The sequence below is a fragment of the Dreissena polymorpha genome, chromosome 4 (genome assembly GCF_020536995.1).
Source record: "Dreissena polymorpha isolate Duluth1 chromosome 4, UMN_Dpol_1.0, whole genome shotgun sequence".
NCBI lineage: Eukaryota > Metazoa > Mollusca > Bivalvia > Myida > Dreissenidae > Dreissena > Dreissena polymorpha.
Genome location: NC_068358.1, coordinates 69,000,500 through 69,017,297, shown reverse-complemented (window position 1 = coordinate 69,017,297; position 16,798 = coordinate 69,000,500). Strand labels below are relative to the sequence as shown.

Here is a 16,798-nt window from a genome sequence, read left to right as displayed (position 1 = left end):
GAAATCTGGCCAATTCAGATACATTCAAACACATGATAAATTTTTTAACAGAAATTCATTTTCATATTTGCCTGTTTTTTACAAAGTCCCCAAGAGCATTTTCTTGCATGAATGCGTAAAAAGCAATAAAACATAATCTTGTATCATCTTGCATTCAATCCAAATTTAAATTCATTCTTCCATTGGTTGTTTTAATTAAGTCTGAACAATGCCAAATGAACAATATCCCATAATGCACTGTATACTTTGCACTTCTAAAAAATGGCGTATGTTTGTGTTTATGAAATTCTTGAGAACATTATCATCAATAGCTAGAATTTTTTTTTTAATTGATGATGCAATAATTTTGGATTATCAGATATAGATATGCACATTAAAAAGAGGTATGTATACAGCTATCGTATGGTAGGGTTTATGTGCATGTATTGGCAAATGACTACACAACATGGCAATAAATAAGCTCAGAACTAACAACAAGGATATGTTTATAACACAGTCTTTTGGCTTGTACCCCATATTCCACATTATGATTAAGTTACAATGTAGTTACATTGGATGCAGTCTGACTGTAAACAATCATAATCCATGTGCAAAGTTTACATAAAACAAGAGGGCCAAGATGGCCCTAGTTCGCTCACCTGAGAGGAGTCGGTTCATTCAATCTTTACCAAATTTCAAACTTGACCTAGATATTGTCCAGACAAACATCCTGGTCAAGTTTCATCATTATTTCATCTGTGAGTCATGATCAATATACCTATGAAGTTTCATGATTCTAGGCGTAAGCATTCTTGAGTTATCATCCAGAAACCATTTGTCTTAGTTGAGTCACCGTGACCTTGACAGCCATTGTTTGAATACGTTCTTTGGCACTGTGACCTTGACCTTTGACCTAGTGACCTGATAATCAATTGGGTCATCTGCGAGTCATGATCAATATACCTATGAAGTTTCATGAACCTAGGCATAAGCGTTCTTGAGTTATCATCCAGAAACCATTTTACTATTTCAGGTCACCGTGACCTTGACCTTTGACCTAGTGACCTGAAAATCAATAGGGGTCATCTGCGAGTCATGATCATTGTACCTATGAAGCTTCATGATCCTAGGCATAAGCGTTCTTGAGTTATCATCCAGAAACCATTTTACTATTTCAGGTCTACGAGTTATGATCAATGTACCTATGAAGTTTCATGATCCTAGGTGTAAGCGTTCTTGATTTATCATCCGGAAACCATTTTACTATTTCAGGTCATCTTGACCTTGACCTTTGACCTAGTGACCTGAAAATCAATAGGGGTCATCTGCGAGTCATGATCAATGTAGCTATGAAGTTTCATGATCCTAGGCATAAGCGTTATTGAGTTATCATCCGGAAACCATTTTACTGCTTTGGATCACCGTGACCTTGACCTTTGACCTAGTGACCTGAAAATCAATAGGGGTCATCTGTGAGTCATGATCAATGTATCTATGAAGTTTCATGAACCTAGGCATAAGTGTTGTTGAGTTATCATCCGGAAACCATTTTACTATTTCGGGTCATCGTGAGCTTGACCTTTGACCTAGTGACCTGAAAATCAATAGGAATCATCTAAGCGCTCTTGAGTTATCATCCGGAAACCATCTGGTGGACGGACCGACATGAGCAAAACAATATACCCCCTCTTCTTCGAAGGGGGGGGGGGGCATAATGAGAAAACTGCCCCCCTCCCAGCAGCCATGTTATTCAACTGACCAGAAACATTTTTGAACTCAACTCTCGTATCAAGGAAATAAATGTTCTGAGCCGATTTCATGAAAATTGGGCCAAAAATGTGACTTCTACTGTGTTCACATGTTTTCACAATATACATATAGAAAAAAAATGCCGCGCCCACTGGCAGCCATGTTTTTTCACCAATCCTGACCATTTTCAAACTTGTCCAATCAATAAAACCAATGTTTTGACCAACTTTCATGATGATTGGGCAAAAATTGTGACTTCTAGAATGTTTACATGGTTTCCTATAGCCAAATAGGGAAAACTGCCACTATATACATATAGAGAAAAATGCGCCGCCAACTGGCCGCCATGTTTTTTCACCGATCTCGACCATTTTCGAATTCGTCCGAGACATCAATTGAACCAATGTTTTGACCAACTTTCATGATGATTGGGCAAAAATTGTGACTTCTAGAGTGTTAACAAGGCTTCTCTATAGCCAAATAAGGAAAACTGCCCCGCCCACTGGTAGCCATGTTTTTCAACATGCAGGAACCACTTTTGAACTCAATCAAGATATCATTAAGACAAACATTTTGACAAAGTTACATGAAGATTGAACATAAAATTTGACTCCTACAGTGTTTACAAGGTTTTTCTTTTTTTTGACCTAGTGACCTAGTTTTTGACCCGGCACAACCCAGTTTCGAACTGGGCCGAGATTTTATTCGGGCAAAGCTTTTGACCAAGTTTCATGAAGATGGGACAAGGAATGTGGCCTCTAGAGTGTTTACGGGCAAATGTTTACGAACGGACGGACATACGACAGACAAAGACTGGTCAGAAAAGCTCACGTTAGCAATCAGGTGAGCTAAAAACAAATATCTACTCAGGACACAGTCTCACACCTTCTGCATGAAATTTGCAAAGACAACTTTGGGTTGATTTGAGTTCTACATTTGGAACAAATATGTGTGTTAAATTCAATGAAAAAGAGTCTGAATAGTCAGAAAATAAATGTTTTAACAACAGACAATTTTCAATCATCCTGTAGGTCAAGAGCTTTTGGGAAATTCAATCGTCCTTTCAAGATTTGACTCATCAATACGAACCGACAAGTGGAATTTTATCCACTGAAGGGGTGTAATAAAATAGAAAAATCTCGGTTTAAACTTTTGCTGGCATGCTTGTGAGAATGATGGGTCTTGACTAGCTTTTAGAGAAAGGCTAGGACGAGAGGGTGTGCATATGAGAGTAGCTCTTACAGTGACTGTGTGTACAGCCTTGAGGGGGTCCAGGACAATGCCGTCCACTTCCAGATTTCGCTTGAACACCTTCAGCTCCCCCTCCTCTGCTATGCACTCCCACACATCCTTGCCATCTGTAGTTGTCTCATACATCTGCTGTATGTGTGTGTTCACTACACGGTTGATCTGAATATAAAATACACCGATCAAATTGTATACAAACTACAACATTCATTGTCATTTTGTCAAGAAAAAAAACTAACAAAAAACAGTAATGTTTCTATTAAATTTTATATATACTTAAATTTTGAATTCATTTCCTTTGTAACCGGCTGTAGATCTACCATTTAGCAGAAAACTGACCTACTAGATCATGACACTAAGTACATATGTACAATAATTGAAGTATCCAAAATTTGCATAATTAAACAATTAGAACATACATACAATTTACGTCTTGTACTTTTAAATATAAATAGAGCCTTGTCACAGACGTGACGAATACCCCCACATGCCACATTGACACAGAATATTTTGCATGTTGTCTTAAAAAAAAACAACAGCGGACACCATGCTTAATGTTTAAAATGCACTAAGTGACCCCGTGACCTGGTTTTTTACCCTGCATGGCCCATGTTCGAACTTGACCTACACATCATCAAGATACAACTTCTGACCAAGTGTGGCGAAGCTCGGATGAAAACATCTTGAATAAAAGAGCAGACACCATGCTGAATGTGTAAAACGTAGCCCAGTGACCTAGTTTTTACCCGGCATGACCCATATTCGAACTTGACCTAGACATCATCTAGATGCAACTTCTGACCAAATTTGGTGAAGATCGGATGAAAACTACTTGAATGAGAGAGCGGACACCTTGCTCATGTTTAAAACGCACTAAGTGACCCCCTGACCTAGTTTTTGACCTGCCATGACCCATGTTCGAACTTGGCCTAGACATCATCTAGATACAACTTCTGACCAAGTTTGGTGAAGCTCTGATGAAAACTACTTGAATTAGAGAGAGCGGACAACATGCTGAATGTTTAAAACGCACTAAGTGACCCTAGTTTTTGACCCGGCAAGGCCCATGTTCGAACTTGGCCTAGATATTATCTAGATACAACTTCTGACCAAGTTTGGTGAAGATCGGATTAAAACTTCTTGAATTAGAGAGCGGACACTTAATACGGACCGACAGACAGACCGACCGACAGACAAGCTCACTCCTATATACCCCCCTAAACTTCTTTGTGGGGGTATAATAAACAACATATTTGTAAATATATATGAATAACTAAATTCCAGTAACATTATCAGGTAAGAAATTCATATAAACCCACACTAGTCTTCTTCTTAAGGAAAGTGACCAATTAAATAATGTTTGATACATAGAACAAAAAAAATGATTGAAGCTCAGGCGAACACAAATTCTCCTTGAATTAATATCTATCTTGAACACACAAAGATCAGAGGAATTTCACAAACCCGTGGACAATTCTCACGCCTGCAGTGTGACAGACCAAACGACTGATCAATCAACCAACAGGGCGATCTCAGCATACCTGCACAAACGTATTTTAAATGTACAATGCTACTGTACACCAGACCGTAACATACCTCCTCGTAGAACCTATTGTCAGGAGAGAGTGAGATTTTAGCAGGAGGTCTGGACGTCACTTTTCCCTGACGCTTCTGAAACAAACACACATGCACAGTTTTCCTAATAAATAAAGACAGTTAATTATAGATGAACATTATCAGAAATGTATTCTTTATTCCTGGCCTTTTTTATCGAAAATTATCTCACAAAACTTGTGGTAATGTTACCAATACCAAAAATAACATATTGGAAACAATACAAATATTTATGAAAATAGTCAAATGTTTTGTTTATAACACTAAAGAGAATGTAAATTTTATTAAGTAAAGGCAAAACACTACTGCAATACAAAATCCAATAACAATAGTAAGTGATGATTGTTCCCTGCAATAACATTGAAGATACATTACATCTTCCTCCTCCTTTTCCAGTTTGTCAAGGGATGCATCAATGGCATCAAAGAATTCATCCTCCTTGATCACAGAGTGTGGGCCCTCCTGTAAAACATATGTAAGCAATGTATACAGAACATAAAGCTACTTCATAGTGTGGGCCCTCCTGTAAAACATGTGTAAGCCATGTATACAGAACATAAAGCTACTACATAGTGTGGGCCCTCCTGTAAAACATGTGTAAACAATGTATACAGAACATAAAGCTACATCATAGTGTGGGCCCTCCTGTAAAACATGTGTAAGCCATGTATACAGAACATAAAGCTACTTCATAGTGTGGGCCCTCCTGTAAAACATGTGTAAACAATGTATACAGAACATAAAGCTACTTCATAGTGTGGGCCCTCCTGTAAAACATGTGTAAGCCATGTATACAGAACATAAAGCTACTTCATAGTGTGGGCCCTCCTGTAAAACATGTGTAAACAAGGGACAAAATTGTCACAAAACCAGGTTTTCATTGTGAAAAAAAATCTGATAAAGGGAGACAACTCAAACTGAACTTTTGAAATGAACAAACAAAATTAACCCCCTTTGTAAGTTTGTTTTAAAATATATCTATTTTTAGTCGTGGCGACCTTGACATTGGAGATATTGACATGATTCTTTCGTGCGACACAACGTCCCATGATGATGAACAAATGTGCCAAATGATTTAAAAATCTCATAATGAATGACATAGTTATAGCCCAGACAAGCTCATTTATGGCTTTTTTTTACCTTTGAACTCAAAGTGTGACCTTGACCTTGGAGATATTGACGTAATTGTTTCACCCGACACACCGTCTAATGATGGTTAACAAATGTGCCAAATGATTTTAAAATCTCACAATGAACGACAAAGTTATGGCCCGGACAAGCTAGTTCCGCTGCCCGCCAGCCAGCCAGCCAGCCCGCCCGCATTCGCCAATCTAATAACCAGTTTTTTCCTTCGGAAAACCTGGTTAACAATGTATACAAAACATAAAGCTACTTCATAGTGTGGGCCCTCCTGTAAAACATGTGTAAGCCATGTATACAGAACATAAAGCTACTTCATAGTGTGGGCCCTCCTGTAAAACATGTGTAAACCATGTATACAGAACATAAAGCTACTACAAAGTGTGGGCCCTCCTGTAAAACATGTGTAAACAATGTATACTGAACATAAAGCTACTACATAGTGTGGGCCCTCCTGTAAAACATGTGTAAGCCATGTATACAGAACATAAAGCTACTTCATAGTGTGGGCCCTCCTGTAAAACATGTGTAAACAAGGGACAAAATTGTCACAAAACCAGGTTTTCATTGTGAAAAAAAATCTGATAAAGGGAAACAACTCAAACTGAACTTTTGAAATGAACAAACAAAATTAACCCCCTTTGTAAGTTTGTTTTAAAATAAATCTATTTTTAGTCGTGGCGACCTTGACATTGGAGATATTGACATGATTCTTTCGTGCGACACAACGTCCCATGATGGTGAACAAATGTGCCAAATGATTTTAAAATCTCATAATGAATGACATAGTTATAGCCCAGACAAGCTCATTTATGGCTTTTTTTTACCTTTGAACTCAAAGTGTGACCTTGACCTTGGAGATATTGACGTAATTGTTTCGCCCGACACACCGTCTAATGATGGTTAACAAATGTGCCAAATGATTTTAAAATCTCACAATGAACGACAAAGTTATGGCCCGGACAAGCTAGTTCCGCCGCCCGCCAGCCAGCCAGCCAGCCCGCCCGCATTCGCCAATCTAATAACCAGTTTTTTCCTTCGGAAAACCTGGTTAACAATGTATACAAAACATAAAGCTACTTCATAGTGTGGGCCCTCCTGTAAAACATGTGTAAGCCATGTATACAGAACATAAAGCTACTTCATAGTGTGGGCCCTCCTGTAAAACATGTGTAAACCATGTATACAGAACATAAAGCTACTACAAAGTGTGGGCCCTCCTGTAAAACATGTGTAAACAATGTATACTGAACATAAAGCTACTACATAGTGTGGGCCCTCCTGTAAAACATGTGTAAGCCATGTATACAGAATATAAATCTACTTCATAGTATGGGCCCTCCTGTTAAACATGTGTAAGCCATGTATACAGAACATAAAGCTACTACATAGTGTGGGCCCTCCTGTCAAACGTGTGTAAACAATGTATACTGAACATAAAGCTACTACATAGTGTGGGCCCTCCTGTAAAACATGTGTAAGCCATGTATACATAACATAAAGCTACTTCATAGTGTGGGCCCTCCTGTAAAACATGTGTAAACCTTGTATACAGAACATAAATCTACTTCATAGTGTGGGCCCTCCTGTAAAACATATGTAAGCCATGTATACAGAACATAAAGCTACTTCATAGTGTGGGCCCTCCTGTATAACATGTGTAAGCCATGTATACAGAACATAAAGCTACTTCATAGTTTGGGCCCTCCTGTTAAACATGTGTAAACAATGTATACAGAACATAAAGCTACTTCATAGTGTGGGCCCTCCTGTAAAACATGTGTAAACCTTGTATACAGAACATAAATCTACTTTATAGTGTGGGCCCTCCTGTAAAACATGTGTAAACCTTGTATAACAAGAGATTGCCAAGCAATATGGTCCCCTACCATTGAAACTCCACAATTGTCAGTATTTTTTAGTATTTTTTTTAAATATATTTGTAGCCATAGCAACCAGAATTCTTGGCGTAGGAACACAATGAAATGACATGCATAATCTCCATATTGCCATCTATCCATGTTTCAAATTTCATGAAAAAATATGAAGAACTTAAAAAGTTAGCACAGGATCCTGAAAAGTGTGACTGACAGACAGAGCCGAACCTTAAGTCCCCTCCGGTTTCACCAGTACGGGACAATAATACAGAACATAAAGCTACTACATAGTGTGGGCCCTCCTGGAAAACATGTGTAAACAATGTGATAAGAACATACAGCGACCACATAGTGTGGGCCCTCCTGGAAAACATGTGTAAACCATGACTTTTGTGATAAGAAAATAAAGCTACTACATAGTGTGGCACCTCCTGGAAAACATGTGTAAACCATGTGATAAGAAAATAAAGCTACTACATAGTGTGGGCCCTGTAAACCATGTACACAGAACATAAACAATAATACAGAACATAAAGCTACTACACAGTGTGGGCCCTCCTGGAAAACATGTGTAAACCATGTGTACAGAACATACAGTGACCACTGAGTATGGGCCCTCCTGTAAAACATGTGTAAACCATGTATGCAACCAAACAGTACGGGCACTCCTATGAGCAGGTTTCAAAATGTTTGAGAACTAAATGTATCCAGGCGGCAGACTTGTTTTTGACGCTATGTTATTAAAACAAATGTTCTGATTTTTTAAAAATGAAAGTGAGCAAACTAGATGGCCACTTTGAATTATAACCATACAAAGTAACTATGACCTGAGGGGCCCTGTTTTCAAAAGACTTAAACTACTTTGAAATCAATTGAGCTATCATTAGAACAAATGTTACTGATAAGTTTCATTTAGATTAGGATACAAATAAGAGACTTTTAGAAAGTTCACAAATTTCACTTTAGCCATTGCTTAACAATTTACTACCCTCTCTTAATGTGATCTGCATATAAAGTATCCAAGTATTTTCAATTAGTTTTAGAAATATTAAGCAGAACTATCAGTATTGTGAAGTGAGATTTTGATTGATTTTGTTTGTGTTTAAACAAGCATAAAAGTGATGATGTAACATTATAGATGCTTTCATTTCCCAACCTGCTGTCATCTGCAACAATAGGCTTATTGTTTACCTCAAAGTCTGGTCCCTGGAGTCGTGAGGCGTTCTGCTGCTGCTTGTTGTGCTGCTCCAGCAGGCTCCTATAGGCCTCCTCATACTTCTTACGCCGCTCACACTCCTGTTCATACACATACATGGCATGACAATCACACATATTTGCTCAAATGTAAAAATGTCAAGTCAGTAATCATTGAATATGGGCTTTTGTTGAAGTTAATAATAACCACCATTTACTGCTTTCAAAACAGATGATACATGTAGCCTTTGACCAAAAATGTAAACATTTTGTGCCAAGTGATTTTTGAAGTAATAGTGCAGAGATATTTTAACAATAAGGAGCTGCATTTTGAATACTAAGTATGACCTTGACTGTTGTTCATTTTCCAAAAGAAAAAGCTTGTTCTGTGCTGCATTAAATCCATTTACAACAATTGTGCACGCAATTTAAAGTTATGGATGTTCTAACTGACTTACCCCATTTGAGAGCATCTAGACTAAATAATGGCATTAATTTGACAGTGAACTTTCCCCCCCCCCCCCCCCCCCCCGATAATTGTACCAATCAACATGTTTGTATCATTGCATCTTAAACATCTGAAACAATTTAGACAATTTTTTGCATTAAAAAAATGCGGATGCAACCAGTAGAAGTGTTGCCAGTATTGATTCCATGGAGCATATGAAAGTCTTCATAAATTAGGTAACAGTCAAGGTCAAAATAACGTCAAGTCAGGTGGGTGTGATGCGAGTGTTCATATAATAACATGCATGAAAGTATAACTTGTAAACAAGAGATGTGTTTGTTAAAAAAACAACACAATGCCCCCTATTGCGCCGCTTTGTAATAAAATTTCAATATATCATTTGGCAGGTTTAGAAATTATCTCCCTTTTAAAGCTAATTACTTCCCTTGATTTTTTTTTATTACTTTTGACCTTGAAGGATGACCTTGACCTTTCACCACTCCAAATGTGCAGCTTCATGAAATACACATGCATGCCAAAATATCAAGTTGCTATCTTCAATATTTAATATTCAATATTTATGACCCAACTTTAATGAAGGTTAAAGTTTTGGTTAAAGTTTTGGGACACACACAATGAATGAATGACGGACAGACAGGCCAAAAACAATATACCCCTGATCTTTCGAAAATTAAACAGCGTAATTTAAATCATGGAGCAAAATCAGAATTGCCCTAGAAACTCTCTGGAGCTCTGAATATAATCTTTAAATATTGAATTAATATACATTCAATATTTTTATGATTTTGATTTTTATGAGACATGTCCTACTTTTGAAATTATTCAGAAGGTTGTAATTCTTGGTAAACCCATGCTGTTGTATTTCGTCTAACATCATTTCTGCTTGCTACAAAGCTTGGATACTTGCGTGGATGATAGCTTTGAACACTCTGAAAAACACCTACATGACCTGAACTCACTTTGAGCTTGACATTAAACTTATTTTGGACTAAATCAGAAGGTAAAAATGCATGGTTCACCTAAATGGACCATTTCGTCTAGCATCAATAGCACTTACTACAAAGCTTACATATGTCGAGATGGGGGAAAAGGGGCTTATTGCAAGTGCGTCAAGTGTCTTCCCAGATTAGCCTGTGCAGTCCTGACCTGCTAAACAGGGAAGACATTATCCACCTTAACTTGATATTTGCTAACCAGAGAGACTTCCTTCAAAGAACAAGATGTGTTTGTGAAACACAATGTCCCCCTATATGACGTTTGACCTTGAAGGATGACCTTGACCTTTCACCACTCAAAATGTGCAGCTCCTTGAGATACACACGCATTTCAAATATAAAATTGCTAGCTTCAATATTGCAGAAGTGACATTACATGAGCAATTTTTACCCATATATTTGACATTGAAGGATGACCTGGACCTTTCACCACTCAAAATATGCAGCTCCATGAGATACACATGCACGCCAAATATCAAGTTGCTATCTTCAATATTGCAAAAGTATTCATAAAATAAGTGATTTGGGCCACATATATTTGACCTCTGACCTTGAAGGATGACCTTGACCTTTCACCACTCAAAATGTGCAGCTCCATGAGATACACATGCATGCCAAATATTAAGTTGCTATCTTCAATATTGCAAAAGTATTTATAAAATAAGCGATTTGGGCCACATATATTTGACCTCTGACCTTGAAGGATGACCTTGACCTTTCACCACTCAAAATGTGAAGCTCCATGAGACACACATGCATGCCAAATATCAAGTTGCTATCTTCAATATTGCAAAAGTATTCATACAATGAGCGAATTTGGCCACATATTTGACCTATGACCTTGAAGGATGACCTTGACCTTTCACCACTCAAAATGTGCAGCTTCATGAGATACACATGCATGCCAAATATGAAGTTGCTATCATCAATATAGCAAAAGTTATTGCAAAATGTTAAAGTTGGCGCAAACCAACCAACAGACCAACCAACCAACAGACCAACCAACCAACAGACAGGGCGAAAACAATATGTCCCCCACTACTATAGTGGGGGACATAAAAAATACCATTAAAGCAGCCTACACAGACTAGTCTGGGATGACATTACGCACATGTTTTAAGACCAGTCTTCCCACAGCAAATCCCATATATATGCAAACCATGCATCTCTTTGACTTACCTTGTCAAGCTTCTTTTTCCAGGCCTCCTCCCTCTGTGTCATGAGCTCCATACAATGGGACATGGTGGCAATGATGCCTGCAGTGGTGGCCTTAAATGTGAACGACTCACCCTTGAAGTCCACCGCATGAGAGCCATGCTGCTGCAAGATGGACGCTGTAGAGAAACAAACCTACATCAACATGCTGCCAGACCATGCATGCAAAACACTTTATCTTTCCAAGTACAGAAATATTCATTTTTCAGCTACTAATCCAGTCTCATTAAGACTGTGCATTTTTCAATTGTAGGAACATAGTGGTTCCTATTTAGTTAATAAACTCATTCTGTTTAGTGATCTTGAATGATGTCATGATCAAAAACTAGAAAATGTCATGAAAATAATACAGCTTGGGCTCCTTGGCTCAGTCCAGTTATAATGGTAAAGCTGGGGAAAAAATAGAATGTGGTAACATTAGTTTGTTAAGCAATAAGTTCTTGTTCAATATTTTATTTACTGAAACTGAATCCAAAAAAGGCTAGTAAGAAGCCATGTAACTAGTAAAGCACTGGTTCCTTAGTCCAATGGACATTTTTCTTAGTAAGTATAGTAACACGAGTTATTGTTGCAATTCTGTACTTTTTTCTATTTTACAAAAATGCAACATGTCCATGATACAGAAATACCCCCTCCCTAATCATCCCGATGTCACTTTCTGATGGGTTGTACCTAACCTCTCAGCAATGGTGTTTCAGACAATTAAAAAACAGATTGTAAGCATTTGCGTTTTTTACATATGCATTGGACCAGAGTCATTTGAACAACTTCCTTTAGATGGTCACCCAAGAATCTTTTATCTGAAATTTCATCAAAATCTGCCAAATGGTTAAAAAAGGGACGCTGTTTTAAGTAAATTGTTGACAACCGATGACAAACATTATATGTGAAACAGTTTCTTTACTGAAACGTCAATAATTAGGTTCAGAATGAAGACTGACATGTTTTTCCTCAAGCACACCTATCCTCCACAACATTTTCAAGTTCACAGCTAAAACGATGTTGAAGTAACGAAGGATGTGATGCACACACAGCCATATTGTGTCACAAAGCAAACTATCAATGATGAGTAGTTTGGCTGCCTACCGAGGTCTTTAGAGGAGTGTTTTGGAAAGTGCATGCCCATGTGACCCTGATTGTCAACACCCTCCAGGTCGTCTGGGTCACCAATATCATCCTCGGTCACTGAAATACAGAACATTGAACAGTGCATTACATGACAACTTATTACAAAGAAATACAAGACAGTGAATACTATAAAGAGAATACAGGACAGTGAATACTATAAAGAGTATACAGGACAGTGAAGTACTGTCTGAAATGTTACTATAGTATTATAGGTAAAGTCAAAAGATATATTAATTTGGTTACTACAAATATGCTTAATGGTAATAAATGCATTATTAAACAAAAGCACCGCATAACGGTTGCCACGCTCAGCTGCGGGTGCATTTTTGAAGAAATGAAGCTTGTCAGATTTTTTTTTTTTTAGAGGTCACAGTGACCTTTGACCTAGTGACTTAAATATGAGTGTGGTGTGTAGAACTCATCAAGGTGGGACTACATATGAAGTTTCAAAGTTGAAGGTGGAAGCACTTTGATTTTAGAGCCAATGTTCAAAACCTTAACAAAATGTTTCAGGTTTTAGCACGATGCGGACGGCGGACACGACACAACGAGCTGGCTATGACAATACCTCGGGTTTTCTCCGAAAACAGCCGAGCTAAAAACTACTTCAATCCAATGTAATTAACATTTTTTATTATTGATTTTCAACAAACAAATCTAACATGACAGTCACAGAGGGTTCTGCTGGTTTCAGTAAAAATTGATTTAAATTCATAAATTAATATTTCAACAAGTGGATAAAATATTTATCATGTTAGAACAGAATTTGACAAACATGATGGCCAAGATGACAGGGGCTTGTTCTTCTGGGTTTTATACAACCTACAGAGGTGAGAATGTATAGGTCATATTTGTATGAAGCTTAATGTGCTTACGACAAAATATGATTGAAACAAGAGATGTGTTTATCAGAAACACAATGCCCCCCAATGCGCCGCTTTGAAATAAAATTGCAATATATCATTTGGCAAGTTTAGAAATTATCTCCCTTTTAAAGCTTATTACTTCCCTTGGATTGTATTTTTTTTACTTTTGACCTTGAATGATGACCTTGACCTTTCACCACTCAAAATGTGCAGCTTCATGAGATACACATGCATGCTAAATATCAAGTTGCTATCTTCCATATTGCAACAGTTATGGCCAATGTTAAAGTTTTCGGACAGACAGACAGACAGACAGACAGACAGACAGACAGACAGACAGACAGACAGACAGACAGACAGACAGACAGACAGACAGACAGACAGACAGACAGACAGACAGACAGACAGACAGACAGACAGACAGACTGACAGTTCAACTGCTATATGCCACCCTACTGGGAGCATAAAAAGCAATGTCAAATAAATCAAATGGTTGTCGCCTTTTAGTTTCATTTGGTAATATAAATTATCGTTTAACTTTATTTTAATAATGACCAATTAAGGAACAGTTTGTAAACTCAATTCAAAATAAGAGCAGAGCAAGGTTTTTGACTACCCTTTGCTTGCTAGAGTCTTTAATATAACACAGTGGCTTGTGAAATCTGCTACAACATGTAATGCATTTTGTGTTCAATCAGTACAATTTGGTCTTTCTGTTAAAAAAGATTGAAAAAATGACAGATTTGTTTTGTTTTAAATCTGATATCATTCTTATCATGTCTTCTTTTTTAAAAAAATTCAAAGCACATACTTTTTTAACTTAAGGTCATTTTGACTACCAAACTTTTTTCTCCACATTTTACACTGATATTCACATCTTTACCATAGGAAATTAGAAATAAAATATTGTATTTTGTTTAAGATTCAATCAGTCAAGAGAGAGCACTACATTCATACAAGATGGCAAAGATGGCCCTAGTTTGCTCACCTGAGAGGAGTCGGTTCATTCAATCTTTACCAAACGTCAAACTTGACCTAGGTATTGTCCAGACAAACATCCTGGTTAAGTTTCATCATTATTAAACCAAAACTCTGGCATATGGAGTGATTTTGTTTCTGTAAGATTTGACCTTGTGACCTATATTTTGAGTTGACCCCCCTAACCAAACATCAAACTTTGCTTACAAAAATAAATATTATGACCAAGATTCATAAAATCTTAAACAAACGTGTGATCTCTAGAGTGTTTACAAGGATTTTGTATAATATAATGAAAATTTGGAAAATCTAAAGGCAATAATTATGGCATTAATTATGTGATATACATAAAACCAATCTTTTTCCCAAGCTTCATGATGATTGGGCAAAACATGTGACTTCTAGAGTGTTTACAAGCTTTTTTTACTATATACATTTGTAAATATGAGAAAACTGCCCCCCCCCCCCCTTGCAGCCATGTTATTCAACTGACCGGAACCATTTACAAACTCAACTCTCATATCAAGGAAACAAATTTTTTGACCAAATTTCATGAAAATTGGGCCAAAAATGTGACTTCTAGAGTGTTCACATGTTTTCACTATATACATATAGAGAAAAATGCCCCGCCCACTGGCAGCTATGTTTTTTCACCGATCTGGACCATTTTCGAACTCGTCCGAGATATAAATAAAACCAATGTTTTGACCAAGTTTAATTACGATTGGGCAAAAATTGTGACTTCTAGAGTGTTTACAAGGTTTCTCTATAGCCAAATAAGGAAAACTGCCCCCCCCCCTTGGCAGCCGTGTTATTCAACTGACCTGAACCATTTTCGAACTCAACTCTCATATCAAGAAAACAAATGATCTGACCAAGTTTTATGAAAATTGGGCCAAAAATGTGACTTCTAGAGTGTTCACATATTTTTACTATATACATATAGAGAAAAATGCCCCGCCCACTGGCGGCCATGTTTTTTCACCAATCTGGACCATTTTTGAACTTGTCCGACATATCAATAAAACCAATGTTTTGACCAACTTTTATGATGATTGGGCAAAAATTGGTGACTTCTTAGAGTGTTTACAAAGGTTTCTCTATAGCCAAATAAGGGAAAACTGCCCCCCCCCCCCCCTTGGCAGCCATGTTATTCAACTGACCATCCAGTTTTCGAACTCAACTCTCATATCAAGGAAACAAATGTTCTGACCAAATTTCAGGAAAATTGGGCCACATGTGACTTCTAGTACACATGTTTTCACTATATATATATAATATTTATATATATATATATATAGTAGAGAGAGAGAGAGAGAGAGAGAGAGAGAGAGAGAGAAGAGAGAGAGAGAGAGAGAGAGAGAGGAGAGAGAGAGAGCAGAGAGAGATAGAGAGAGGAGAGAGAGAGGATCAGAGAGAGTAGAGAGAGAGAGATCTCTCTCTCTCTCTCGTCTCTCTCTCGATAGCGCTCTCTCGATCTCTAGCTGCTCTCTCTCTCGCGCTCTCCTCTAGCTCTCCTATCTCTTTTTCCTTTTTTTCTTGACAGAATACTGCCTCATACTCTCTCTCTCGCTCTCTCTACTCTCTCCCTCTCTCTCTTCTCTCTCTCTGGCTCCTTGCTTCTTCTCTTCCGTAGAGAGAGAGAGAGAGAGATAAATGCCCAGCCCACTGGCGGCCATGTTTTTTCACAGATCTGGACCATTTTCGAAATTGTCCGAAATATCAATAAAACCAATGTTTTGACCAACATTTCATGATGATTGGATAACATTTGTGACTTCTAGAGTGTTTACAAGGTTTCTCTATAGCCAAATAAGGAAAAATGCCCCCCCCCCACTGGGGGCCATGTTTTTCAACGGACCGGAACCACTTTTGAACTCAACCAACATATCATTAAGACAAACATTTTGACAAAGTTACATGGAGATTGGGCATGAAATGTGACTTGTACAGTGTTTACAAGTTTTTTCGACCTAGTGACCTAGTTTTTGACCCGGCACGACCCAGTTTCGAACTCGACTGAGATTTCATTGGGACAAAGCTTTTGATCAAGTTTCATGAAGATCAGACAATAAATGTGGCCTCTAGAGTGTTTACCAACAAATGTGGACGGACGGACGACGGGCGGACGACGGACAAAGACCGGTCACAAAAGATCACCTGAGCAATCAGGTGAGCTAAAAATATCGACTATTAATGGGACTTTGTCCACCATATTTGGAGAAAAATCTAATTAAGTATATACTTATTGCATAAAGAAATTCAAGGGACCTTCTAACAGATTTTGGCATAAATTGAAGTTTGTCATTAAAAATTGGTTTTAATTGATAAATGTAAACATTGGAA

At 37.7% G+C, this 16,798-nt stretch overlaps 1 protein-coding gene across 2 annotated transcripts in view; it reads right to left on the bottom strand.

The window, feature by feature from the left end:
* LOC127879520 (ceramide transfer protein-like) overlaps window positions 1-16,798 on the bottom strand; it is a 55,354-nt gene that overhangs the window by 17,145 nt on the left and 21,411 nt on the right. Inside the window, exons 4-9 of one of the 2 annotated variants that reach the window (XM_052426414.1) lie at window positions 12,567-12,665; window positions 11,445-11,599; window positions 8,799-8,903; window positions 4,966-5,052; window positions 4,573-4,647; window positions 2,971-3,138 (exon numbers count right to left, since the gene is read on the bottom strand). In XM_052426414.1, coding sequence (XP_052282374.1) covers window positions 2,971-3,138; window positions 4,573-4,647; window positions 4,966-5,052; window positions 8,799-8,903; window positions 11,445-11,599; window positions 12,567-12,665 — 689 coding nt within the window. The remainder of the gene's footprint in view (window positions 1-2,970; window positions 3,139-4,572; window positions 4,648-4,965; window positions 5,053-8,798; window positions 8,904-11,444; window positions 11,600-12,566; window positions 12,666-16,798) is intronic. The other variant, XM_052426415.1, reaches the window with a different exon arrangement.